This window comes from Gobius niger, assembly GCF_951799975.1.
Source record: "Gobius niger genome assembly, chromosome: 11".
Classification (NCBI taxonomy): Eukaryota; Metazoa; Chordata; class Actinopteri; order Gobiiformes; family Gobiidae; genus Gobius; species Gobius niger.
This window is the reverse complement of record NC_136862.1, coordinates 29,497,876-29,524,439: the sequence shown is the minus strand read 5'-3', so window position 1 is coordinate 29,524,439 and position 26,564 is coordinate 29,497,876. Positions and strand designations below refer to the sequence as shown.

The 26,564-nt window shown below is 42.2% G+C and overlaps 1 protein-coding gene across 1 annotated transcript in view; it reads left to right on the top strand.

Moving 5' to 3' along the window:
- Positions 1-26,564, top strand: part of jade2 (jade family PHD finger 2) — a 350,732-nt gene that overhangs the window by 228,252 nt on the left and 95,916 nt on the right. Inside the window, exons 6-11 of the mRNA XM_079566323.1 lie at positions 2,139-2,350; positions 3,565-3,732; positions 11,211-11,327; positions 21,360-21,551; positions 22,922-23,146; positions 24,364-24,528. Of these exons, the coding sequence (XP_079422449.1) occupies positions 2,139-2,350; positions 3,565-3,732; positions 11,211-11,327; positions 21,360-21,551; positions 22,922-23,146; positions 24,364-24,528 (1,079 nt within the window). The remainder of the gene's footprint in view (positions 1-2,138; positions 2,351-3,564; positions 3,733-11,210; positions 11,328-21,359; positions 21,552-22,921; positions 23,147-24,363; positions 24,529-26,564) is intronic.

Genomic DNA, 26,564 nt, shown 5'->3' with positions numbered 1-26,564 from the left:
TATAATGCGATTTTAATGCGCGGTGATCAAAAGCATGATTGCGGAGTGTAAAACAAACTCAGTGATTTAATTTACAGCTTCAAAATGAGGCATGTCCATGTTTAGAGATTCAGTTAAAGCCGTACTAAGTAACTCTTGCCCCAAGAGGCCATAAGCGCAACTGCAGGTGTCATAGCAAGTTGCGATTTTTATTTATTTATTAATTGTCCGTGAGAGTGAGAGAGGGATGTTGTTCATCCAATTACACAATGGAGATATTTTTTTCACTCAAACTTGGCCGTAAAAACTGTTTAAAGTGGTGCTAGCCCACAGTTAGCTTTGCCCGTTAGCCTGCTAGCTTCTTCTTCGTGATTCTATTAGTGTGTATTGGTGGCGCCGGTCCGGTGGCAGTGAAGTTGCAATTGTGGTTTTCTGGCCAGAGACACCAGGAGGAGATGAAAGACCCCCCAATCATCCCTTTAACACTTGTATTACCCCCCAGAGGGACTACGGAAAGGATTTATTAAAGTTAAACAAGTTACTTAGTACTGCTTTAAAGTGGGTTGAGTTTTTTTTTTAAATGGCGAGACCAAAAATGTATTAGTTCAGTGGAATTTGGAACATAGTAGTTGTTGGAGTATCGGCTCCGATCAGTGCATCCCTTCTAACCTTCTCCCTTTCTAACCAACAAAGTGTAAGATAGCGATAAAGATTTGTTTGACATTCTTTCCTAATACCAGCAAAAACGATCATTTCCTCAAAAAGTACACTAGTATAAGTTACAGAATACTGCTAAAAGACACCAAAGTCCGGTGTGTAAAGTACTTTGAAAACCTCATATAAAGCACATAGCCGTTGTAATTAATAAGAACTCACTTTGTCCCTTATCTCACCTGATTTGATCCTGCTTCTCCCTTGTTATCAGCCCTAATAAAGCCGAACCTGCTTTCATTTCTGTAACAGTTTCACAAATATTCGCCGGCGTTCTCCTGCTCATTGGTTTTAACGCCTCCTCCAAGAACATTTGGTCTAATCGTCGTAATCTCGTTGCTCCATAATGAGAAAATAATGAGCTGCATGTGTTTGGCTTTGTTCTGGAAATATTCCCGCTTACCTCCATCCAAACGATTTATTTTCTCCCCCTCCCAAATCGAGATTAAAGTGCGCATTTGCAGCTAAATCAGTTTTTATCAACTCGTATCAACCCAGCCCCCGAGCAAGGACGCGCAAGAAGCGATGAAGCCCATGTTGTGGCTTTTTTCCTGGCACCGACAGACTGGGATTTTGGCATCGAGGACTCTGTAACTAATTTGTTCCTTTACTTTGTGTTGGATGAAATAAAACGGCTGGTAATGGCGGCGCAGCGGGTTTTTTGGTTGCCGTTTTTTTGTTGCAATTAGGAGTGGACAAATTCACTCCCACGGCTTAAGATAAGGCTTTTAACACGTCCAGAATGAGGAGAAATCACACTTTCAGAAATGTGCCGGTTTGTTTGATCGCTCAGTTTTCAATCTTGTATTTTAAAAGCGGCGCGAACATGTTTGCCATTAGGTTGCCTTCATGACATTTTGATGACTCTATGGAAGATCCACAATTTATTTTAAAGAGGGGGTGTTATGCTTTATTCAATCACATAGCACCAGTCAATATCACACTACAATGATGACCAAACCTTCTGTTGGTCTGTAAATGCAGTAAATTAGAATTACTGTCTTGTATAAAATTGCTCTCTCAAAATGGCTGTAGTGAATGTCTTGAAATAGGCCTCTGTCTCTTTAAGAACCTCTGAGCCTTTCCGACACGCCCCCTCCACACGCTGTCTGTGGCATCAGTGGGGAGGGGGTTCTGCTGAGGAGCAGTGGTTGGTTACTCGGCTGGTGACGAAAGCTCGGAGGCGTCTCCAGGAGGTGGGGGCGTTCCTAGGAGGACTCCGGCAAACCTATCCCTAAAATGGCCGCCATCAGAGTTTTTACAGATTACTCAAAAATACGTGAATGTGCCAAGGCAACACTTCAGGCATGTTTTAATGAGGGAATAATAATATGAGCTTGAAAAAGTCGATTTTGCATAATACCCCCCCTTTAAGTGTTTTATGAATGGAGACAAACGGTGACCCTTTCTGAATATTCTCTCTCTCTCTCTCTCCCCTTTGTGTTCAGCCTTACCGGTTCTGGACGAGCCCACCCTGGAGTTGGCGCTGCTGGAGCTGGAGTCGCTGTGTGAGCAGAAGATGCAGGCGGCCATCGAGGCGGAGGAGGGCCTGGGCATTGAGTACGACGAGGACGTGGTGTGCGACGTGTGCCGCTCTCCGGAGGGCGAGGACGGCAACGAGATGGTCTTCTGCGACAAATGCAACGTCTGCGTACACCAGGTAACGGCTACACGACTGAGCAATAAAACGCCACGCCTGCAGGTGCCATTGTTATGGTTTGAGTGGGGAAAATAACAACTCTTTCACCAACAACTCCACCGCTACTTTGCTGAATTACGGATGTATTTTCTATCAAATACAGATACAGAGACACAGAGAAAGACAAAGTGGATCAAGGGCCCAAATTTGCTCATGTAACAGGGAATGCTAACCATAATGCTAACGTTAGCTTCATGCTACATGCTACCGATAGCTTCAAGTGCCATTTTTTTTCTCTTCTACTAAAATGCGGATGAAAAAAACAATATTTAACCTCTTGACTCCCACCCGAACGGAACCCATTTTATCCAGTTTGGCTTTACCCTAATCAAAAAGCTTCTTCGAAAAAAAAGCACCAAAACAGCTACAAAATATGAAAAGAAAGCAAGGATGTAAATGCGACAAAAAAGTGACAAAAATTCAACAAAAAAGTGACAAAAATGTGACAAAAATTCAACAAAAATTCAACCAAAAAGTGACAAAAATTCAACAAAAATGTGACAAAAATTCAACAAAAATTCAACAAAAATGTGACAAAAATTCAACCAAAAAGTGACAAAAATTCAACAAAAATTCAACCAAAATGTGACAAAAATTCAACCAATAAGTGACAAAAATTTAACAAAAATTCAACCAAAAAGTGACAAAAATTCAACCAAAAAGTGACAAAAAGTCAACAAAAATGTGACATAAATTCAACAAAAATGTGACATATATTCAACAAAAATTTGACAAAAACTCAGCAAAAAAAGACAAAAATTCAACAAAAAAGTGACAAAAATGTGACAAAAATTAAACAAAAATGTGACAAAAATTCAACCAAAAAGTGACAAAAATTCAACCAAAAAGTGACAAAAAATCAATAAAAATGTGACAAAAATTCAACCAAAAAGTGACAAAAATTCAACAAAAATTTGACAAAAATTCAACCAAAAAGTGACAAAAATTCAACAAAAATGTGACAAAAATTCAACCAAAAAGTGACAAAAATTCAAAGAAAAATGTGACCAAAATGAGGCGTTACACAGGCCTATATAATAGCCAAAGAGGACAGAATGCATTTGGTTTAGGCGGGTGGTAAGAGGTTAAGAGCATGCAAACATGACTGTGAAAACAAATCTCTGGCACAAATTCTCTGTGTAGTGTGTAAATTGTTGTTGTTGTTTGTTTTTTAGGCGTGTTACGGTATCCTGAAGGTGCCCCAGGGGAACTGGCTGTGTCGGACCTGTGCCCTGGGGGTCCAGCCCAAGTGTCTGCTCTGTCCCAAACGCGGTGGAGCGCTGAAGCCCACGCGCAGTGGAACCAAGTGGGTCCACGTCAGCTGTGCCTTATGGATACCAGAGGTGAGACGACGGGAAACTGCTCCAATGCTCCTACACCAACTGATTTGTTTTTTGTTTTTTCTTGTTTTCAAAGAACGAAAGGGGGAACAAGTAAATTACACTGCTACAAATTGAGATGAGCTTATGAGCACTTTTCCAAACTTGCAGGGTCACTTTCTTTTCAGGGTTACTGTCACAGAAATGGAAACAAAATCGCCTGCAAATTCATGGAAGTGCTGTAAATGTTTTTTTATATTACATTTCCCGGATATAACCTTTTCCACGCATATTCATTTAGAAATATTGTTAAGTTTGGTATCCACGTATAGCACAAAAGGCAACCGAGATGTTGCTGTAATCCAAATAGGCAAGGCAAAGCAAGTTGTCATATGCACGGGCAAAAAGAACTGTTTTTCAGCCTGGATTTGAACATTGTCAGAGTTGAGGCCTGTCTCACATCCTCGTGAAGACTGTTCCAGATTTTAGCTGCATGAAACTGAAGCGCAGCCTCACCGTGTTAAGTCCTGACTCTGGGAACCACCAGGAGGCCCCTCCCTGAAGTTCTCAGGGCCCGAGATGTTCATTAGCCGTCAGTGACACGTAGATCTGAGTGTCATCTGCGTAGTTGTGGTAAGACACTGCTGGTTATTAGCTGACCCAACGGAAGCATGTACAGGTTGAATAAAGGCGTAGGGTCACTTTTGCGAGTGGGACAGGTGGAGTACATGTCCTTAATAGAGGGGAGAGGGGCTCCACAGATCTTCTTCACTGCTCTCACGATGCGCTGGAGGACACTGATCACTTTTCTTGACCAGTGATGTAGTGTGCATGGTCCAGGAGAGCTTCTCTGTGATGTGCACACCCAGGAACTAAGTGCTGGTCACCCTCTCCACTGCAGCACCGTTGATTGTTAGAGGAGCATGCTGGACCCACGGTCTCTTTTGTCTTCTCCACATTTAGAGAGAGATTGTTCTGTGTGCACCACATGGCCAGGCTGCTCACCTCACTCCCGCAGTTTTACTCGTCTCTGTTGCTGATGAAGCCCACCTCTGTTGTGTCGTCCGCACTGCAAAAAGTTATTAACTAGACTAGTATAAACATCTCAATTTGAGCATAATAATCACATTTTTAGTTGTTTTGACTGGTTAAGATGTTGTTGGGCATTTGTCCTAGATTATTTCACTTGTTCTGAGATGTTTCTGACTCATTTCAATACATTTCGTACTTATTTCAGGTCATTTTCTTTGCCAATGGGGTAAGAAAATTGGTCTTATCTCATTGGCAATACTACTTTCTTATTTCAAGCGAGATTTACCCTAGAACTGGTCTAAAATGTCCTCAAACAAGCAAAGCAAACTTAGTCCGATCAGGAAAAGTGTCTAAATGAGTGAAAACCACTCAAAACAAGATACATTTCCTCAATTCCAGTCATTTAAGCCAATGCTTGATATTTACTTTTTGCAGTGTGCAAACTTGATGAAGAGGTTTGAGTCATACTTTGGAGCGCAGTCATGGGTCAGCAGAGTGAACAGCAGGGGGCTCAGCACAAAGCCTTGGGGAGCCCCCGTGTTCAGTGTCACATGTACATGTACATACATATTTTAACATACAAACATGAAAGTCATCGACAGCAAAAGTTTCAATAAGATATCTATAAATATTTCTTTTCCTCATTCACCTGCAGCCTCTCGCCACAAGAATCTAAAATCCTCTTAGTAGTCTTAAACTTATTTTGGTAGAACTAAATAAAGCTGCCAAACAGGCCGTCCTTCCCCTATTGCGTCTGAACATCTGCTTGAAAGCAATTAATCCCGCGTGTCAATCGCCGGGCCACCTCTCCTGCTTTTAGCCGACAGTCTCCAGACGACGTTGACTCCAATTACCAGCGTTTGCTCGGAGAAAATGCCTCCGTTTAGACACTTTTCAAAAGCCCACACCTGCCGCCGCTTTACCTGCGCCGCTCTCTCAAACCCTTTGGTAGTCGGCAGGTACATTGGTAAATTGGCCGCCGTTTTGCCGAGTGATTAGGTATTTTTGAAGCCTGAAACGCTCTGAAAGGACCCAAACAGCGGCCGTGTGTTCCGGTGCGCTTTTTTTGCTTTTTTTTTTCTCGAGTGCACCTCTCTCATGTATTCGCCGATAATGGAGGGATTTTGGCTGCGCGGGATCCCATGCTCCTAATTGCCTTCTGTCACCCTTGATTGGTGTCATTGTTTTTCCGCTTTTGTTTGCTCTCTCCGCCGCCCGCGCAGTGGGGGAGAGGGTGGGGGGGTGAGTGGGTGATTTGCATGTCTTTGGTCGGATATCTGCGGATGTCTCCGGAGATGAAGATGTTTTTTTTAAATGGCAGACTCGTGTGCGCATAAACACACTGAGAGGTGGCGCGGTGGCGGAGATAGCGGCCGCAATAACATGGCCCCCGCCGCAAGTGAATCGAGAGCGTCGTTTTTCCGAATGAGACGCTTTTTGTTTGTTTAGAAAAGGGCCGCCTCATGTGAAACGGTAACGAGGAGATGGGCAAAAAATAACGGTCTGGAAAATGTACACGGGCACATTTGTTTTTTTTTAAGGTTAAGCGTGACAAAAATGTGCCAAAAGAGACACAAAAATGCGATGTGAAAGTGGCAAAAACACGACAGAAGGATGTTTACCCACAGATGAGAGTAGCCGTTAATATAGAGGAGGGACTAAGCCAAGCTAAACTCCTCCCACTGGTCTATATCTAGTCTGCGGGCTGAGCTTTAACTTTAGTGTCGCTGACGAAGCCTTTCGGATGAGAGGCGAAACGTTCTACACTTGAACTGCAGAGTACAGTGGATGACTCAAGAGCCTCCATTGAAGAAGGACAAGAAAAGCGGCAAAAGAGCAACGAATAAAAGCAATAAAGGCAACAAAAAACGCCACAAAAGAGGGACAAAAAACCCGACATGAGAAACATGAGAAAAAGAGACGTAAAAATGCGCTTCAAAAATGTAACAAAGACCCGCCGAAGCTTTTAGATTTCGGGTAAAGGCGAACTGGAGAAAATGCACTCAGTCAAGGCGGGGGGTAAGAGGTTAAAGGGATATTTCAGGATATTTCTCGAGACAAATTTGGGGGGTCGCCAGATAATTTAGATAAAGTATACATATTTTCATTAGCATATAATCTAATGTTTAATTGTAGCATGTGTTTGCTATTGTACCAGAGTGCCATTATTTGTTCGTAGTTTCATGAATTTTATTTCAGCCATTTGTTTTTTTTCTTTGTTTTTGTTGTTGTTGTTTAATGGGGCTTAATGTTTTTTTTTAAAAAAAAGCAGACATAAAAAAAATAAAAATAAAAATAATGAAAAATAAATAAAAATAATAATAAATAATAATAAATAAAAAAAATAAAATGCGGTCCTATAAACAACATTATGAGAACTTATCTCCACTATTTAACAATAGCCCGGGTGGGGGTTCACGAACCCCTTTACCTGTTATAATGGGGGTCGCGGCTCCAAAAGGTTGAGAACCACTGATATTAGCTACGCAGCGGCGGAGTGATCTGCTAGAAAATAGTCCCTCAAAGTGCGATCATTCATGTGATGGAAGGGCAGTTATATTCCAATAATGATTCTATCGACACAGACATTTATCTGGTTAGTCTGGCGTTATAAGTGATTTGCCTCAGGTGCCCTGTGGAGCGGGTCAGACTGTTTTTAATGCAGGCTAGCTGATACCATAGAAATGCACTAGCCTAGCACAAGCCTAGCGCCACGAAACTCTTCAAATATAAGAACTGTATGAATTACAAAAGAAATATCTCCAGAAATCAGCAACACTCTGGATAACTAGGAAATGATGTCAAAAATCCTGAAATATCCCTTTAAATAAGTGCTTTATTTGTCATTACACAACTGTACAACAAAATTGCATAGATCAGGTGTTGGGTTAGCCCTGAGCGTAGGACCTGAGCGTGGTGTCCTGCACTGGTCAGCTCCTCAACCTCCTCCTTCCTCTTCCTCCAGCGCAGCTCCCGCCGCTCCACAACAGTCTTTCACCATCTCCTGGAGAGCGTAGCAGACGAATGCAGTCGTCTTATTCTCAACGTGAACGTCCATTAGCCAGAGCAATAGCAGGGGTAGAAGGCTTGGCTGTGAGTCTTGCCCGGATACATCCTTCTTTGTCCCTTTTTTGCTTCCTCTTGTGACGCCTCCACTGTGCTGCAGGTGTGGGGGGGCTCTTGGTGCCTCTTCAGTCTTTCAGAAGAAGAAATCTGTAGGAGTGTTTGGTTTTATTCTTTTGATGTATGAGTTACAATGATTTGCTTGGAGGGGATTTTGAATAAGTTGTTTATTTAGGCTTTTATAAGTCTGTACAATTCGAGTTATGCCTTGTTTTTTGGGGTTCAAAGCTCAATAAATCACGCTGGGAAATAGTTTATGAACAATCCCTCTTAAAAAAAAAAGGTTTGGAGTCTGTAGGAGCTACTAAAGTGTCTTTAACCGCTGCTGTCTACCAGAAAGGAAATGACCATATTTGGATAACAGCATCATCTCCATCTTCTCCCGCAGTACACGTGGATATTAGATATTTCTATAATTGTGAATGAATACGCGAGGGAAGCCGGCTTTTGCGGCGCGATATTGTAGTTACCTCCTGGTTATCTCCCGCTCGCTTACTCGGATATTAAAACTCAGATGTTAAGGGAGATCAATGTTTTCACCTGCAGCGTCTCGCCTTTTAGGAGGATTTTTTTCAAAGCAGCACTGCTAATCGATGCAGTAATAACCCACTCCTTCGCGTAGCTTCCCAAATATTGGCCTCACGATGCACATGAGTAAGGATTAAACAACTCCTGAGCTGTTGCATTCCACTCTGTTCACTCTGCAGCAATGATCTCTGTCTGGAGCAGCAACACAATACAACATCAGGAACAACAGGGCCCAGACATGAACATTCGTCTGTCACTTTTTCCGGTGTCGGACACCAAGGAGAACTCAAAAGAGACTCCGTACGTGTCTTTGAGATCTCCTCGGTATCCGACAGGTCTCTGGGACATTGCAGGGACGTCACGGAAACGATGTCACAGGTTGAGGACAACAAACAGTGTTCTCGACATTCCCACAACTGCTAGAGAACTCTCGGAGACCTCTCGGAGACAATGCAGAGACCCCTCTGAAATCGGACCTGTTTTCACCGAGACAACCTGGAGACTTGCCAGGGGACCCATCTCTGTGACTAGCAGCGACTCTAGTCTCCAACTAGTTTCTTGGCAGGTGAATTAGGCTCTTTGTTTGCGCGCTATCAATCCGTGACGTTGCGAAGACTGTCTGTCACGGCAGTCTCCGCAACGTCTCCGCAACTCTCTCCGGTGAGATAAGCCCTTTAAAAGAGTAGAGGTTTGTGCCAGTGAGGAAAGATCTACCCCCCCAAAAAATGAATAGTTCCTACAGAAGGAGGAAGGAAGCGGGACATTGGTGATTCGGCGATGAGAGCCCTACAGTCTATTCTGCCCGACGGTTTGGCACTGGTCAATGAGTTCTGCCTGGATTTGGTGAAGCGGCGATTGGGCCAAAACTATCAATAGGCTGGGCACAATGGAGGGCTTTTCTGTCTTTCCAAAGGGTGCATGTGTTCCCGCTTTGAAGACGAGATATTTTACAAGCAGGGGTCTTGGCGTGGCGGAGCGGAAAAAATACTCAATATAATGATCAAGCAACAAACAATAAAGCCATTTATGCGTCGATCGGTATCTGCGACTTTTGGGAAGCCTCGGTGGAAAATCTGACTTTTTTTTCTTTTTTTCACATGCGAAGACCAAAGTTAATCCAGAGATTTAGTGCTAAATAAAACAATCAGGGAACGATGGCCTCCAGATGTGCGCCGTAAAAGAAAAGAAACGGCGAAAAAAAAAAGAAAAACGTAGACACACAGCAGTTCAGCAAGCCGCAAATATTTTGTTTACAGCGAAATAAAACGGACCAAAGTGAAAACAGTTGTAAAGAGTAAGACGGGGCAAGTGGTTTTCGTTAGAATAGTAAAGATTACAAGTTGTCCAGATAGAAGGCGTAAGTGGGGCGTTTAGCTACTTGTGCTTTTCAGCGGATGCCATTGTGGTGTGCGATTTTCTTCCAACAAAAAGTGTTGTATCTGGATGATTCTTTGACAAATCGGGCCATTTTGTTTTATTTGACTGAATCTAGAAGACGTTTAGCTGACCAAAAAGAGTTGCAAATAGCTTTGGAGAACTACTGTTTGGAAAGCTTTGGTAAGAGAGAGGAATTCAAAGTGTTGTTTCTATTTGTAAGTGATGAATATTGAAATAAGATCCGTAGCTTGTTGTCCCTTCTGTTAATTTTTATTCGGCGTTTTAGTCGGCAAAAGTGTGTTTGCTCACCAGGACCACAAAGTCAAAACGGAGCAAAGTCAACTTTATCGAGCGAAAGCAACGATTACGATGGAAGGCGAACGGTCCGACGGCTGCCGATTTGGGGACAGAGATCGGAAGGAAAAACACTATGCATCTAATTCTAAAACATTTGTATCAAGTTTTCTATCGTTTCTGTGACAGTGAACCAGAAAAGTGACCCTGCAGGTTGTGAAATGTGCCTAAAAACTTGTCCCTGTGAAGAACTGGGATTCTACCATACGTTACAAAAGTTAGGAATGAGTTTGGACACTCCTACACATTAGTTTAGTGGCTTCCTCATTCCATGTTTTTTGGGAGTTTCTGGTGGGTTTTCTGAATGGAATGTACAGTATACGTTACATTGGAGACAGTTCCATCTGCAGGTTCAGGCAAACTCTGCCAAACTGTAGTTTGATAAACAGGGATTGTCAGACACCCAGGGAGATCAGTAGTAGTTTGAATGGAGCTGGTCGCGAACTCTGGCGGTTATTGCGTAAATGAAAGTATTACTATTAGAATACTAGTATTAAAAGTTGAAAGTACAAATCTGTTTCAATAAGTGTTCGAACAATAACTTTGCAGCTTCAAAAACACGTCAAAGGCGCCTGAATTCACTCCCCTGCAACACAACGGGGACAAACCTTCTTCTTTGTCGTGAGTCAGTGGTGGAATGCGCATTTTCAGGCTTTTCAAATCAATAAAACACAAGGACACGTGGATTTAAGAATTCCTCAACCAAAACATTAATCACAATAATCTACTTAAGTACTAATACATTTAATTTGCCACTGACCACCTCTGAGGGTAGTAATGTGTTTAGTTGTACTTCTGTAGGTGAGTATCTAGCAGTAATGTATCTGGTTGTACTTCTGTAGGTGAGTATCTAGTAGTAATGTATCTGGTTGTACTTCTGTAGGTGAGTATCTAGTAGTAATGTATCTGGTTGTACTTCTGTAGGTGAGTATCTAGTAGTAATGTATCTGGTTGTACTTCTGTAGGTGAGTATCTAGTAGTAATGTATCTGGTTGTACTTCTGTAGGTGAGTATCTAGTAGTAATGTATCTGGTTGTACTTCTGTAGGTGAGTATCTAGTAGTAATGTATCTGGTTGTACTTCTGTAGGTGAGTATCGGCTGTCCGGAGAAGATGGAGCCGATCACGAAGGTGTCCCACATCCCGTCGAGTCGCTGGGCGCTGAGCTGCAGCCTGTGCAAGGAGCACACTGGCACATGTATACAGGTAAACTATACACACTTAGACTGTACATTTACCTATGCAGGCTGAGGCCCAGAGTCAGGACTAAACACGGTCTGTTTATGCCGATAAATGTGGAACAGTCTATCTGAGGATGTGAGACAGACCTTAGCTTTAATGTTCAAGCTGAGATCACAGGCTGAAGTCAAAGGCAAATGACAAAGGCATTTGGGGTCTTCCCCAAGGCCTCCTCTTGGTGGGATATGGTCAGAAAACCTCCCCAGAAAGCATCCGAAACAGGAGCCCGAGCCACCTGAGCCGGTTCCTTTCAACTTGAAGGAGCAGCAGCTCCTCTCCGAGCTCCTCCCGGGTGACTGAACTCCTCACCCTATCTCTAAGGGTTCACCCGCCCACCCTGCGAAGGAAACTCACTGAGACCCAAATTTCATGACCATTGACCAGCGTTTTTAACTTTGATCACTGCACATTCACAATAAACGTCTTCAGTGTCCAAAGATCCAGATTGGCATTCATTTCCAGCACATCACAAAGATTCCCAATGGGGTTAAGATCTGGACTCTGTGGTGGCCGATCCAACTCATGCTCCCTGAACCACTCTTTGAGAATGTGAGTCCTGGCAAATCCTGGCATTGTCATCTCGGAAGAAGTTGCCCGTGCCATCAGTGAAGAAGAAACCCATTGATGGAATAACCTGGTCCTTCAGGATGTTCAGGTCATCAGCTGATCTCATTCTTTGGGCTCATAGTGTTGCTGAACCTAGACCTGACCAACTGCAGCCACTCCACCTTTTTTTTTGGTCAGGTCGTGTAAAATGACTTTCGAAGCTTTGTCTTTCGAGTCGACTCCTTCCCCTTAACTCATCAATCTCCATTCACTCATGAACCCAACCCTGAGAAACCTGAGGCAGTGACTTCCACACACATCAGTGCAATATTTAAGTGGACTCGTCAGGAGGATGGTCTGCTAAAGACTTTCTCATCACAGGTTTACTAGATTTCTAATTCCCCATGCTCGCCTCTCGCTCTTAGCACATGAACCTCTCTGACACATTTCTCTGTAATGAAACGACATGTGAGCGCTAACCCACAGCCTCTTACCGCTCCATTATCTCATCATAAGCTCCCATCTGTGTACGCTGAGCCGATACACATGTACTCGGTTACATGTTACGAGCTGTGTGTGCGTTTCGAGATCCCTGTCGGGATCGCGTCGTCTTTGTACACATCCATGGCTTGAGGGAAAAACGCTTTTATTCAGATCCTAAGCCATTTCGGCTGAGTCGCTGCGCGGGGGGTCCGCGGGTTAACAAAGCAACTCCAGAGAACGTGAAATCAGAGTATACATAACAAGGGATAAGGAAAAAGTGACATTCATTACTTAATGAGCGCTCACATTATTGCCATAACATGACAACAGAAGTGAACAATATTCAAAGCATGTTCCCCATTGATGGACAAATGGAGGTTTTTTTGTGTCTTTAGCTTGAGAAGTTAGTGAACGGTCTTAAGGTTGATGTGTTTTGTTAAAGGGATATTTCAGGATTTTTGACATAGAGTGTTGCTGTGTACCTGGAGATATTTTTTTTGTAATTCAAGCAGTTCTTATGTTTGAAGAGTTTTGTGGCGCTAGGCTAATGCAAGGCTAGTACATTTCTACGATGTCAGCTATCCTAGCATGATCCCAATTTGAAACATAGGAATGAATTGAACCAACGTTGGGTGCTAAATGCTAAAACCGCTGTTGCTAATAAGCTAGCTTTGTTTTGCTAAACGATCAAAGTAACATTTTGAATGGACTTGTATGGAGAGCTACACTGAGCAGCAAAGCCAATGAGGACATGCTTCTGTTTTTGTTCATTTCCATTGCATTTCCAGATGTTCTATAATAGTATATTTTTCTCCCCTAAACAAGAATGCTGCCATTTGTAACACTCGTCCCATGTGACCAAGGTTTTCAAACTAGTTAATTATGGTGGTAAACTATGGGCGGGGTCCTGGGTACTTTTACTTTACAATAAATAATCTTGTAAACAGGACATACGAGAAAATAATGACTCCTAAAGCTAGTAGTACTACTACTACTAGTTATAAATGAGGGTGCCTCCAGTTAGCGAAAGAAATACAGGTGAATTACTTACTTCCACTAAGAAAATGAATACTCTTTAAAACTTTTAAATCTTTGTAACCTCTTAAAATACACAAAAAAATATAAACAACACACACACAGTGAAGTTAAATGAAAAAAATAGAAATTTAGTAATGAAAAAAATATGGAATTGGCAAAAATAAATAAACAGTGGGTTGGCACAATTACTCTTAGAACACCCCCTTGTTTCCTCTCTGTTCGTTACCTAAAATCCTGAGTTCAGTTCACTTCTGTGTTTGTCGTAGGCCTGTTGGTGCTTGTGATCGTTGTGGCCATACAAACATAAAAAATGGCCTCTTCACTTGCCATGCAAGCCGAAAATAAATAAATAAATAGCACTTGCACCTGGTGTTTTCAGAGTACTCACGAACACTTGGTTCTAGATGGTAGATGGTAGTGACCGGGCTAGGCGGCAGATGAGATGAGACGAGACATCATAAATACAGCGTGTACTCACATCACAGGTGACAACAAATCCAACCAGAGCTTGTAGACTCTGCATCCACCTGGTCTGGCTTCCTTACATCTGTTCAGTTCGCTGCTAAAAGCCGAGGGACTCGAGCGCTAGACTTTCCTTTTGCCCATCCATCTCCGATAGGATGTTACAGGTGCATCGCCCAATAAAATAAAATAAAAACCTTTCTTATGCAAATTAACTTTTTATAACATTAGGCTTATTTGTTTTTTTTAACTATTTATACATACAGTAAATTAATTATTTATTTAGGTCGATTTGAAAGCATTTTAATCAAACTGAATATTTATTTCTTTTTTTATCCAATGATCTTATGCACATAGTCAGCTTAGTCTAAATTAGCATTTTTTAGACTGGGCTACACATTCAACACCTTTTGACTCTCAGTTCTTGATGAACTGAGAGTTCATCAAGAACTCTCAGTTCTTCTATCTGCTCTTGATAGAAAAGAGCAGAACATGAAAAACCGGCCTATGTTTAAATAAAGCCCTTGATTACGAAGTCTGTAGAGAAATAGCACAAAGAAATGTCTTTCACAGAGATGATTGCACTGTGGGGGTTAAGAAAGAAAAGCTCTGTTCTGTACATTCCCTCATTACCCGCCCATTGTTCCCTGCTGTTTTGGAGCGTGAGTCATGTTTGCCTTGACAGGTGAGTTGCCCTGCCGTCAATTAAAGGGCCCGTAATGCGCAATTGATCAGCTTTTTTGAACTTTTGACCTTGATTTAATATTGTTCCCTCTCGACAAACGTGCAGCACCTGGAGATGTGTTTGGTTTCATTCAATAACTGGATTTATTCAGTCCAACTCACAACAGTTTGCTATACCTGCTGAGGTCATGAGGCGGTGCTTGGCAGGGTTGACAGCGGAGCGTTTCGGAGCTCAAATAGCCTTCTGTACAAAGCATGTCTTAAACTGCTTCATTCCAGTTCATGCACTAGCTGTTGGCAACATTTATATTCACAGAAATCAGAATAGGCTACATTCACCTGACATCACATCATTCTATTTTAAGGCGGTTACTACGGCAACTGTCAAAATGCTGATTTGTTGTTGTTGTTGTTGTTGTTATCTTGGTTTATGGCTTATATTTCTGTTAATATTGAGGCAATCCACTTGAAAAAAGTCATCAGAAAGTCCACAAAGACTCTATCAGAGAATGTAACATAAGGTCCAATTATTTTCTCATAACAGTGTCCGAAAGTGGTGACAAAAGCAAACACTTTCTTGATGTTGGTCAGGAGAGTGGCCATGTGATTTTGTCTCTGCAACTCGTCAAATTAAAGGCCTATCTCAACAGAGGAGACGTTGCCCTGTCTGCGGCGACTGGCAGTTGCAGTGACCTCTCCGTGACTCGGATTGCTTGTGCACAAACCAAATCACCATCTCAGAGATGTATCCGCAACATCTCCAGACGCCGAAGACGTTTCTGAGACGTCTTCTCAGTTGTACCGATTTCCCTGTGACTGTTGGACCTCCTTGGTGTCTGACAGGTCTCGGAGACATTGCAGGGACGTCACAGGAACGTGTCACAGGTTGTGGAGAGCAAATAGTGTGATGGCCTGACCACATGGAGTCTGGAGAAGTCTCTGCACAGACTCCCATCTCCAGGTGCAGCTCTGTGAGGCAACTCCTGTTTGTGATATTGGTCTGTACAAAATGATTGCTTGATTGAGACATCTCTGTGACTCAGTGGTGACTCGAGTCGCCAACTGGTCGCTAACTAGTCTCCAGGACTGTGAGATTATTTTGTTTTTTTATTTATTTCAGTCAGTATCTTCACACAGACACGATTGACTACAAAACATGAAACAATGACTGAAAAGGGTTTTGGCTGAAGTGAAACACTGATCTAAAGCCAAACATAAATACAAATGTCGTATTTATGTATTTTATTATTGTAAACTGTGTAGAAAGGCCCAACCAGGGACATGAGCTGCGAATTAGCACTAGCTACAAGCTCTTCAGGCATCGCATCAGCTGCAAATATTAATTGTAACTATGTTGATTGTATCGTCCCTGATAAATAAATTTAAAAAAATTGAAAAAAACCTATTGCAACTCAATAGCAACTTCGAGTCTACAGCAGTTTTACCATCTGCAAGATGAGGACAAAATGATTATGTTTCTGTATCAATTAGTTACAAAATTAATTCACACAAGTCCACACATCAATCAATAATGTAATGTAAAGACAAAATATAGTGCACACAGGAGAGTTTATATGTGAGTTAGCACTAGTGCCTTATAACTACTAATTACATTAGATTTGAACATTTTTTTGAAAGCGTTTAAGGGTGTTAAGGACTATTCCATACTTTTACTCCTCTGACTGAGACACATCTGGCTTTGGTGTTTGTTCCAAATGCACTTTTCTGATAAATATGAGTTCCTCTGAGGACTCAAATGTCCCTAAAATATACATCAAACTCAGCCCAAGGCCAGATTAGTAGGCGGGTGGCAGTGACCGGCTGAGATCAGAGATTAGAACCACAAAGTCTTAGAACCACAAAGATGTTTACCCACAGGTGAGAGTAGCCGTTAATAGAGGGGAGGGACTGAGCCAAGCTAAACTCCTCCCACTGGTCTATATCTAGTCTGCGGGCGGGGCTTAAACTTTAGTGTCGCTGATGAAGCCTTTTGGATGAAGAGGCGAAACGTTCTACGTGTCAACTACAGAGTATAGAAGATGAATCAAGAACCTTCATTGAAGATGGACAACTCCTGTACGACTGAGAGCCCACACAGACAATCATATATGGTTTCTTTGAGCAAAAGTAATTAGATAAAGCACTCTCTGCTTGATAAATGTTCAGTGAGAGGGCGTATGTATGAAATGAGTCATGAAAAGATCTGTTCTACTATACATTAGCTGTTCTTTTTCAAAAGTATGTGAGTCGGTTACGCAAGTGTGATATAACGCTGTGTACATTGATAATCCTCCCACACGGCTCCAAATAAAGACGATGTTTCACTAAAGCCTTCTCTTCCAGCTTGTACATTTAGTGAACTGCGCGGACGCTTTCACGTCTATGAATCACTTTCCTTTGTAATAGTCTTCCCTGCCGGCAGATGTTGTGTGAAAACCAAGCCAATTCAGTTCATAGTGACATCGTGGCCAGTCGCCTTAAGGCTACAGGGGTGTGGGTGTTTATGTGGAGCTTTCCCGTTTGCTCTGGGTCTGAGTGACTCCTGCATGTGCATGACAATCGGCTGATGAACTCCATTGTGTGTTTGGTCTGTTTTCATTCATTTTTTTTGTCTTCTTGGTGGAAGCTCTCATAAAGAACTTCATTTTACTTGGACCCCGGTAGTGTCCTGTTACTGAGCTGCTGTAAATCTGTTAAATCCGTACATTTCATTGAGGGATTTCAAAATGGTTGTGTGTATTCCTTAAATTATGTGAAAACAAAAATACTAAATCAGACTCAAAATTATGCTAAAATAGAAGGGTGCGCTCACACTTGTCCACCGTGTTGGGAAAATGTGTTCAGAATACTGCACTCTTTCTCTTGAGGGTATTTACAGTTGTGTTTTCACAATACTAAAGTTTCAAACTCTATTTGGAACTGAATAAAGTCGATATTCAGTTCACAGATACCGCGGTAAAAAAATATCGCTGATTAGATTTGTATTAGCTTGTGTCTTTTTATATACATTGCAGAACACTCAGCACTATATTAGTTTAAATGAATAATAAAATATGCCCTGATGGAAAAATCGGGAAAAAAGGCAAAGTAATCCAAGGCACAGTGACTGAATAAAAGTCCTTTAATCAAAAGCGGAAGTCCCGCTCTGCCGTAGTTTCTACTATATTAGTTTATTTGTTTCTACCATGTTCTTCAGAAATCATTGTAAAAAGGTCTAATTTGTTCTAATTAAATATTTGAATTATCAGTTGCAATATTCATAAATGCACATTGAGTTGCCTTGTGTACAAAATGTGCAATATAAATAAAGTTGCCTTGCCTTATACTGTACTTGGTGATATAAGCTACAATATAAACTATTTACTGACTGGATTTGGCCCATGACCATTATGTTAAAACACTGCTTTATCAGTGAACAGTGAGACTGCTGTCTCAGTTTGGTGCATAACAGTTCATTCATTCAAACATTAAACATGCAACTATACATTTGACATTAATATAATTTACTTTTGTTTAGAATTGTAAGAGAAAAACTGCTCAATATCCAATGCTAACTGATACTGATGCACTAATAGAAGCAGCTAGGATAAGCTAAGGCTAAGCCATAGCAGTGAATGGGCCGCTAAGCTAACGCTAGCGACACTTGACAATTCTGCAGTTTTTATCAAAACACCTTCTTCTCTCAACACCGTCTGGCAGCAGTTCTTCTATCCTACATTTTTACAATGGCTGCATTTAGTTTTATAACTTTATCCAAGGTTTTAGCTCGAGTAAACCTTTTGGGATACACTATTATACTGAGTGTGAGAGCAGAGCTGAAGGAGGGGCTGCTCTGTGCTAAACACCCAGCGAGGGAAATGACCGAAAGTATCGATACCTGCTCAAATTAATATTTAGCCTACTTTTAGTATCAATTTAGAATTTATTTTTTTGACAACCGTAATTTAGAATACAGCTACTTTCCTAAAATCAAACGACTATATTGCAGCACTCGGCAATCACATTTTAGCTTATTGCACTACATTAAAGAGTGGATATTATGCTTTTTGCATTCTAAATATCACTGTCTTACACAGAGCAGGTGTAGTGGGGAAGGCCACGGCGACTGTATTTGGTGATCAATTGTTTCAAGCTAAAACAACACATCGAATGACTCCGGCCTGAACCTGCCCTTTGGCATCGGACACATCAGAGAAAGAAGCCGCAGAGGAGCTGCTGACATTTGTGGGAGTCTGTAATGAAACAGGCCTAGAGTGCAGAGCCAAGTCTGCCCTGTGAATTACCTGCGTCTGTGGAGAGGGGGGTGTAGAGGGGGGTGTGTGGGACGACTGGGCTTTTCAGGACACGAGTATTGGAGGCTTTGTTTTGCTTTAGGACACTGTCATTGTACGATTTTATTTTCATTCTTCAAACAACTAGAAGTGAAACAACAATATAAAACCGCTTAATCGAGCTGTCCAAATGTATTCCAAAAGTTTGTATAGGTGCATTAGGAAAAGAGATCTGAACTGGGGGAAAAAAACAAAAAAGGGAGGCAGTCTAAACAGGTTTGAGCTGCAGGAGGAAGTGCTTAAAAGGCCTTTCTTTAGATGGCGAAGCCAACATGTTTTGACCAGCAGATCAAGAACAGTCAGAAGTGACATCATGAAGTGACGACGCAACATGACAAAACATCTCAAATAGATCTCAAATTGCTGACAATCTGCGGCTGCCAACCCACACAGTATGGGGACCGCTCCAACTACCGGAGTAACGAGCCAGGGCTTTACACAGCAGAAGAGAGGAAGACATAAGGCAGGTTTATTTGTAGAGCACAATTCATACAAAAGATAACTGAAAGTGCCTCAGACACTAATTATATAACACCGATATAATCATGAACTAATATTAAAAGAGTTCCATTTTCCCTGTAATAGTTGTTGTTATTCTTAAGAGTTAAGGTCTGTGGTAAATTCCGTCCTTTGTATATGATACAGAAAGGAAATTATAAATACTGTTTAAACATTTCAACTGGACATATTTTGAACATAGTTAAAAAAAAAACTCAGACAAGAAACCTTTTCTATAAACGCATTTCTCTCAAATTTTGTTCACAAATATATAAAAGTCTAAATCTGTGTTATGTGCAGATTTCCTTTGTCGTGATAATCCATCCCCTCACAGTTGTAGCATCAAGATGCTGATTAGACAACACGAATATTGCACAGGCTGTCTACAATAAAACTCCACAATGTTCAGTTCCCTCCTGATCCGAATCCTGGCCCGTTTGCTCAGGTAGTCCGGTGCAAACGGACTCTGATCCGAACCAAAGAAGCGAATCCTGGTCCGGGTGAAAACGCGGGTCTCGGCCCGGTTCACACGAACTCTGAAGTGCATCATTTGGTTTGTGAACGCAACTGAGCCAGAGAGCGGAACAAAACCAGGAAGAGAAAGTTGTAGGACATTGTGCGTCTGTTACAAACAAACACAAACGAGTAACGCAAAGACCGAATAGCGTGGAGACAATCACGACATTCATTACAGAATGTAAATGAAAACGCAGACACGTTAGAGCGATCAGTTAATACGACATTTACACCAAAAGCCGTGCAGCGCCAGAGTCCAGAGCCCTGATCAGATCATGTTTATGACCTCGCTCTGCGTCTCTTTCCCTCGGACAGTCGTCATAAGGATTTGAAAAAAATTAAATATTTCAACTGGACTTTGTTTTGATTTGTTGTATCAACTAAAAGGTTTCAACAGTCATCCAACTGTCATCATCAGTCAGGTCTTTGAGACTGAGCACTGGTCATACACAGCTGTAGGTGATGACCCGTCATAAGTAGTTTTCGATGTCTCTGCCCGGAGCCTTCGCCGTTGTCATGTGAAGAAAAAATATCTCCGGGGTCCGTTAGTCCCGCTTTAGTCCCTCGTCTGGCATCATCTGATCTCATGATGAGTATCGGCTCATTTCTCTCCCATTTCGTCCGTAAAAAGACCCATGCGTTCAAAGCGTAGATACTGTGCGTAAAGAAAAACCAACACAGTCACAGTCTGATACCGCTCCATTTTGTAAACAAAAGACAGACCAGGAAGTGGAGTTTAATCGACCAATCTGAGAAGCGTGTTTCTTGTTCACCGTTTTTCCTGTAGAAGGTTTCGCTGCAGCGCCCCCACAGGCAGCATTTAAAATGTCGGTTCGATTGACAGAAAAGAGTTGTGAACGCAAACCACGCCGGTTGGAAATCTGAAATAATGTTGCAATTTTGGTCCCCAATCGAACCGAGTCCCAGGTGTGAATGCGACCTAACGCTTTTGTCAGTTTCATATAAAGTAGGCCTAACAAATGATTTTAAGTCGGTAAGAACTGAAGTGTTGGATATTGGGAACGTATTGATATTGTTATAGTCTTGGCTGACAAAAACAATACTGTGTTTCAGAGATATTCGCATATTTTCTCTTTGGTTATTTAAAATCAGCCATATTGGCAAAGTTCAAGCCGATATTCCTCAAGTGCTTATATCGGTCCAGTTTTTTCCTCTTTTCCCTCGTGCATCTCTCCGTCCCTCTTTATGTGTCCATATTTCTGTTGCGATGCTGCGATCTGCCCCTTCAAATCCAGCGTAAATGACACGTGTTGTGACTAAAGAGTCTTGAACATGGACACCGTGTTTGACCGACGTACGTCTGAGTGGAACGCACGCGATGCAGAGGATTTTACTCTAGGTTTAATTGAGTTTCTTTGTAAAGAAAGACGGTTTGGCATGGTAGATTTCAAACATTTTCTTTGTATTGTGTTCTCGCCAGTGCTCCATGCCGTCCTGTATCGTGGCCTTCCATGTGACCTGCGCCTTTGACCACGGTTTGGAGATGAGGACCATTTTGGCGGAAAACGACGAGGTTCGCTTCAAGTCCTTCTGCCTGGAGCACAGCAGCAGCTCGAGCGCGGGACAGTCCAGCAGCCACGGCGTCTCTGCGCTCAACGGGTCGCATTCTGGGGTAGGCCTTCACAAGCATCTGCAAATATAAATGACTTTACTCCATAGAGGACTTCACTTTTAGGCAGCTTGTTCTTAATTTAAGGGCTCTGGTTTAGTCGCTATAGTTCTATTCTGACTTCAATTTCGGTTTCTATTCAGTTAAATGAGCAGTGTCCGAATGGTATTGATTTTGTGGCACTCTTGACCAAATACAGTATAGCTCAAGAGCTGGAGATGAGTTCCTGGGCCTGAACCAAGGACATTTTCTCCATAGCAACGAACGAGTCACAAAAACGAGTCAGAGAAGCAACAATAGCAAAATAAAAAAACGCATCAAAAACGTGACAAAAAAGCAACAAAAGCGCATCAAAAATATGGCAGAAAAGCCGCAATAACAACAAAAAAGTGACGAAAAGACAGCAAAAATGTGGCGCAGCATCAATGCGACAAAAAAGTTAGGACCACTTTTGTAGGCCTTAGCTTTCAAACGAGGCATTACACTGTCGCTCTCTGGTCAGGAAGCTTTAGATCTCCCTTCTTTAGATTTGGGTAAAGCCAAACTGGAGAAAATGCGCTTGGTTAAGGCAGGGGTTAAGAGGTTGACCCGTGACTTTAAATTTTGCAAATACCTGACTGCAAAATGATGTCAGAACTTGAACATATTCTGCTGGTAAACTAACAGAGTTTCCAAGAGCTAAGCTACTGGAGTTAGCATTTAGATAAGTTTTGTGATGCTCTAGTGCAGGGGTAGTCAACATTTGGCCCTTGAGCATACACATATCTTCTGGTAGTGATTTTGAGAAATATGATTGCTCCAAAAAGTGATATAAACACTTATTAAAGTACATCAATGATACCAAAATATTGTTTTCAAAGTGCATTGTGCAACTTTATGCAAACAATGCTGGTGGATTTGTGTCCATGGTTACCAGAAACCCTAAAAAACCTGAACTGAAATTGGTCCTAGAACATCATGGAGGCAAAGCTAACCACCCATACCGCCACTGGGTCACTGAACGGTCAAATACGTACGAATATCAACTTATTTTTGACATAAAAAGTTGCATAATGCACCTTTAATTGTTAACCCTCTCCATATATCGCCGGGGATTCTGATTGGCTGCCTGGATCAGCAAAGGGAGGAAGTTTTGAACTATTATTATTTGTGTTCTGTCAAATTTCAGACCCAGGTGGTCAATTTTAAGAATTCTGTTAAATTTCTAAAACGATTAAACTTGCAGACTATCTCTTTGAATAAAAATCCATTGTTTGACCAGGGAAAAAACGGACCACGATCCAACTTAAAACTCCTGTACCCGAGTGTCTGATAGAGCAGTTGTTCTAAAACCTTTCACCCAAATGACCTCTTTTTTTTGTCCTGTCCTGCAGCCCCACACCTCTGCCCCTAACGGACTGCACCACCAAGCAAGCGCACTGCCCCTCCACACAGGCGGGGGCAGCGCCGAGTCGGAGCAGAGGGCGGCGGAGCGGGCGGAGTTGGAGCGGGAGAAGGTGAGCCAGAGGAAGCAGAAGCTGCAGGAGCTGGAGGACGAGTTCTATCAACTGGTGGACCCCAAAGAGGCGTCGGAGAGCCTGCGCCTGCCCCTCGCTCAGGTGAGAGACGCCACACGCAACACGCAACACGCCACACGCAACACGCTACACGCCACCGCCACATGCTACACACCACACGCCTTCTCTTATGAAGATCTTATAAAGCACATCGCAAATGCTCAGGATCTATTTCTCATAGGGTGTATTCATATCATCCTTTTGATTCGAACCCATTGACTTTTGTTTAGATAGTTTTGGCATAATAGATTTAATGTAAAAAAAATAAATAAAAAAAAGACCAAACTCACCCGTTATGACTCTTATCTTTTGGCGTTTTTTCAGTATAATTTCAGAAATTTTCAGGAAATCACTATTCATTATTCATTCCCTAATATTGACATGTTTGGTATCCACATGAAGCACGAAAGGCTTCATTGTCTTTTCCTTTCTGGCAGAAAAAAAGCAGCAGCAAAAACTGACCATCACAGCCAAACCATTAATCCAGAGTCATGACATTATTGTTTTTCCCATACGATATGTGACCCATCACGGAAATGGACACAACTTGGGCATTTTGAGTGAGAGATATATTACCAAAGTGTAGTCTCCAAGCTTTCCAATGATGTGTAACACATGGAAATCTGATAATATTTGGAGAGTCTGTTAACAGTTGAAGCTAACCTCTCCGATTTTCTCTTTAAACTTTAGAGCTGTTCTCACCTTGGCTCGGAGTGACAATAGGGCTCATTTACATCTCATTAAGATCAGCCATACCCGCTCCCCCCGTAAAGCTGTAAAGCACAGGGAGGAGAAAAGGCAAAAAGCACGAAAAATGTGCCATCAAAGAAAGAAACAATAGGTTTGCAAACCGGTAATACAGTATATAAATACATATCTCTTCCATGAATCCACTTCCCATAGAGCCTACCTCTACAGCAACTAGCAACACAATGACAACTAGCAGCATTATCCCAACACACACACATTTGACCAGAGGGAAAGAAGAACACACACGATCTAGTGCCATGGACAATGACTACGTTATATTATCCATAACCTGCACACACAGCTTATGACCAAAAACAAAACACAAACAAATCCAACCCACTGAACACACCACGTTAGCTTAGCCTGAAAAAGTTCACTGGTTTCACGCAAAAACAAACAAAAACTTCTGTTGTAGTATTCCAGCGTTAGCATTCGGCTATTCAGAGCGTTAGCAACAGGGGCTAATTCTCCGACTTTTTCACCCAGAGATTTTGTGTTTTGCTACGCAGGTGGATTTTATCTATCAGTTCTGGAAGCTAAAGCGGAAGGCCAACTTCAACCGGCCGCTGGTGACGCTGAACCGGGACGAGGTGGATAATCTGGCCCAACAGGAGCAGGACGTCCTGTACAGGAGACTGAAACTGTTCACCCACCTGAGGCAGGACCTGGAGCGGGTGAGTGCCGCAGAATACCCTCCCTCACATGTGCTGTTGGCTGTTTGTTGGCTTATGTACTGACTAAGAGCTAGGATGATGATTTTGGAGGTCAACATATACAGAGGTCATGTCTTAATTTACCTTTAGCCATGGTTTACTTCTTTGCTGTAGCCGCGTGCTAGCTAAATCATTGTTTGCTCACTTGTTTGAAGCTTTTTACACCTTTGGCTCCGGTCTTCTTATTGACACTGCTGCCCGGATCGACTCATTGAATAACTTGGCACCGTTTGTTGCAGCTCAAAGTGTGGAGAGACAGACATTAGGCCAATAGTGAACCTTTGCTCTCATGAGTGATTCGTTAATAGTAAAAGGTCACATTTATGTTTTGCCTTACTACCAGCTTTAGGCACTCAAAGCGCTTTACATCAAGGAACCAGTCATCCAACCCTCCGATCACAAGACGACCCGCTCTACTCCCCGCGCCACTGTCGCCCTAACTAGGGATGCACTGGTCCGATATTGGATATTCATGTCTGTTAACCTCTTAACTCCCACCTGAACCGAGCACATTTTCTCCAGTTTGGCTTTACCCCAGTCCAAAAGCTTCTGGAATTAACAAAAAAAAAAAAAAAGTGACAAAAATTTGACAAAAATTTGACAAAAATGTGACAAAAAAATGACCAAAATGTGACAAAATGTGACAAAAATTTGATAAAAAAAAGGGCGAAAAAATGACAAAAATGTGACAAAAAATGTGACAAAATATTGACAAAAATGTGATAAAAAATTGACCAAAAAATGACAAAAATGTAATTAAAAATTCCGGAAAAAATTACAAAAAAATTACAAAAATGTGACAAAAAATGACAAAAAAATGACAAAAAAATGACAAAAAAAATGACAAAAAAGTTACAAAAAAGTTACAAAAATGAGTTGAATACCCAACAAAAAAATGATGGGAAAAAAATCTGATGATGTGAGGAAAAAGATCCTCTCGGTTCAGGCGGGAGTTAAGAGGTTAAGGGCTATAATAAAAAATAAAAAAACTAGTTGGAAATCGAGCCAGGTTTGTGGAAAAAATGAAATCCTCAGTTTAGGCTTGACTAATCAAGCTTGGCCGGCCGGCATTTCCGTCGTAGTAAACCCTTTGGGGTTTTGGGAAGGAGAAGTAAATAAACTTGTCATTCAAAAGACATCCAGACTCTCCTGTCTTCTCTCTCTCTCTCTGACGACTTAGTTACACATTCAGTCATTGAATATAAATGACTTCGAGATGCACGCTTTTTTAGCTGAATCACCTCACTTTTTGATTGGTTCCCTGGAGCTGCTGTAGAAACTCTGGTCTCTATCGTTGTTCAGATTGTTGATGATTTGTGCGTTAGCCGCTGGATGCTAACTATGTAAATCTACTCTGGTTGGCTGCAGTTAGCCGTGGCCCTGTCCCTGACCCCTGGCTCTCCTCTCGCTGAACCTGCCGTCCACCGTGGTTTGAATGAAGTGAAACTTAAGCTGCTGTCATGGCGCCATCTATCCTAGTTTTAACGGCGTTTTTTGACTGGCCGTAACCGTGTCCGGCGAGTGTTACAGCGCGGCAACATATGAAACTGACTTCTTTTGTTTGGTGTTATGTTCTTTTATATCATTAAATCACGCCGTCGCCCAGCTCATATCGACTTCTATCGGTTTTGTGTCTTTCCCCTGGTTTTGGCGCGCAGCTCTCTATGATGGATTGGCCGGTAGTGATGCGCGGGTTGCGGGTTCCACCGCGGGCCCCGCGGTCTGCCCGCGGTTCGGGTCGGGTCGGGTCGTGAAATTCTCCTTCGATCGCGGGGCGGGTTGGGGCGGGTCAAAAAATGCCGGTCGCGGGCACTCTATGCCTCCGTACGCGCATTCATTGAATTCATTCACAACTTATTCCGTCGTCTTTACAGCAGGTTTTTAGCGTAAATATACGTCGGATTTTCATAAAACAAGCAGCGTTTTGCAGCTTGTAATCCAGAGAACGCTTTTGTGGAGCTCATGTTTCCTATTTTCCACCGTATGTGCGACTGTGT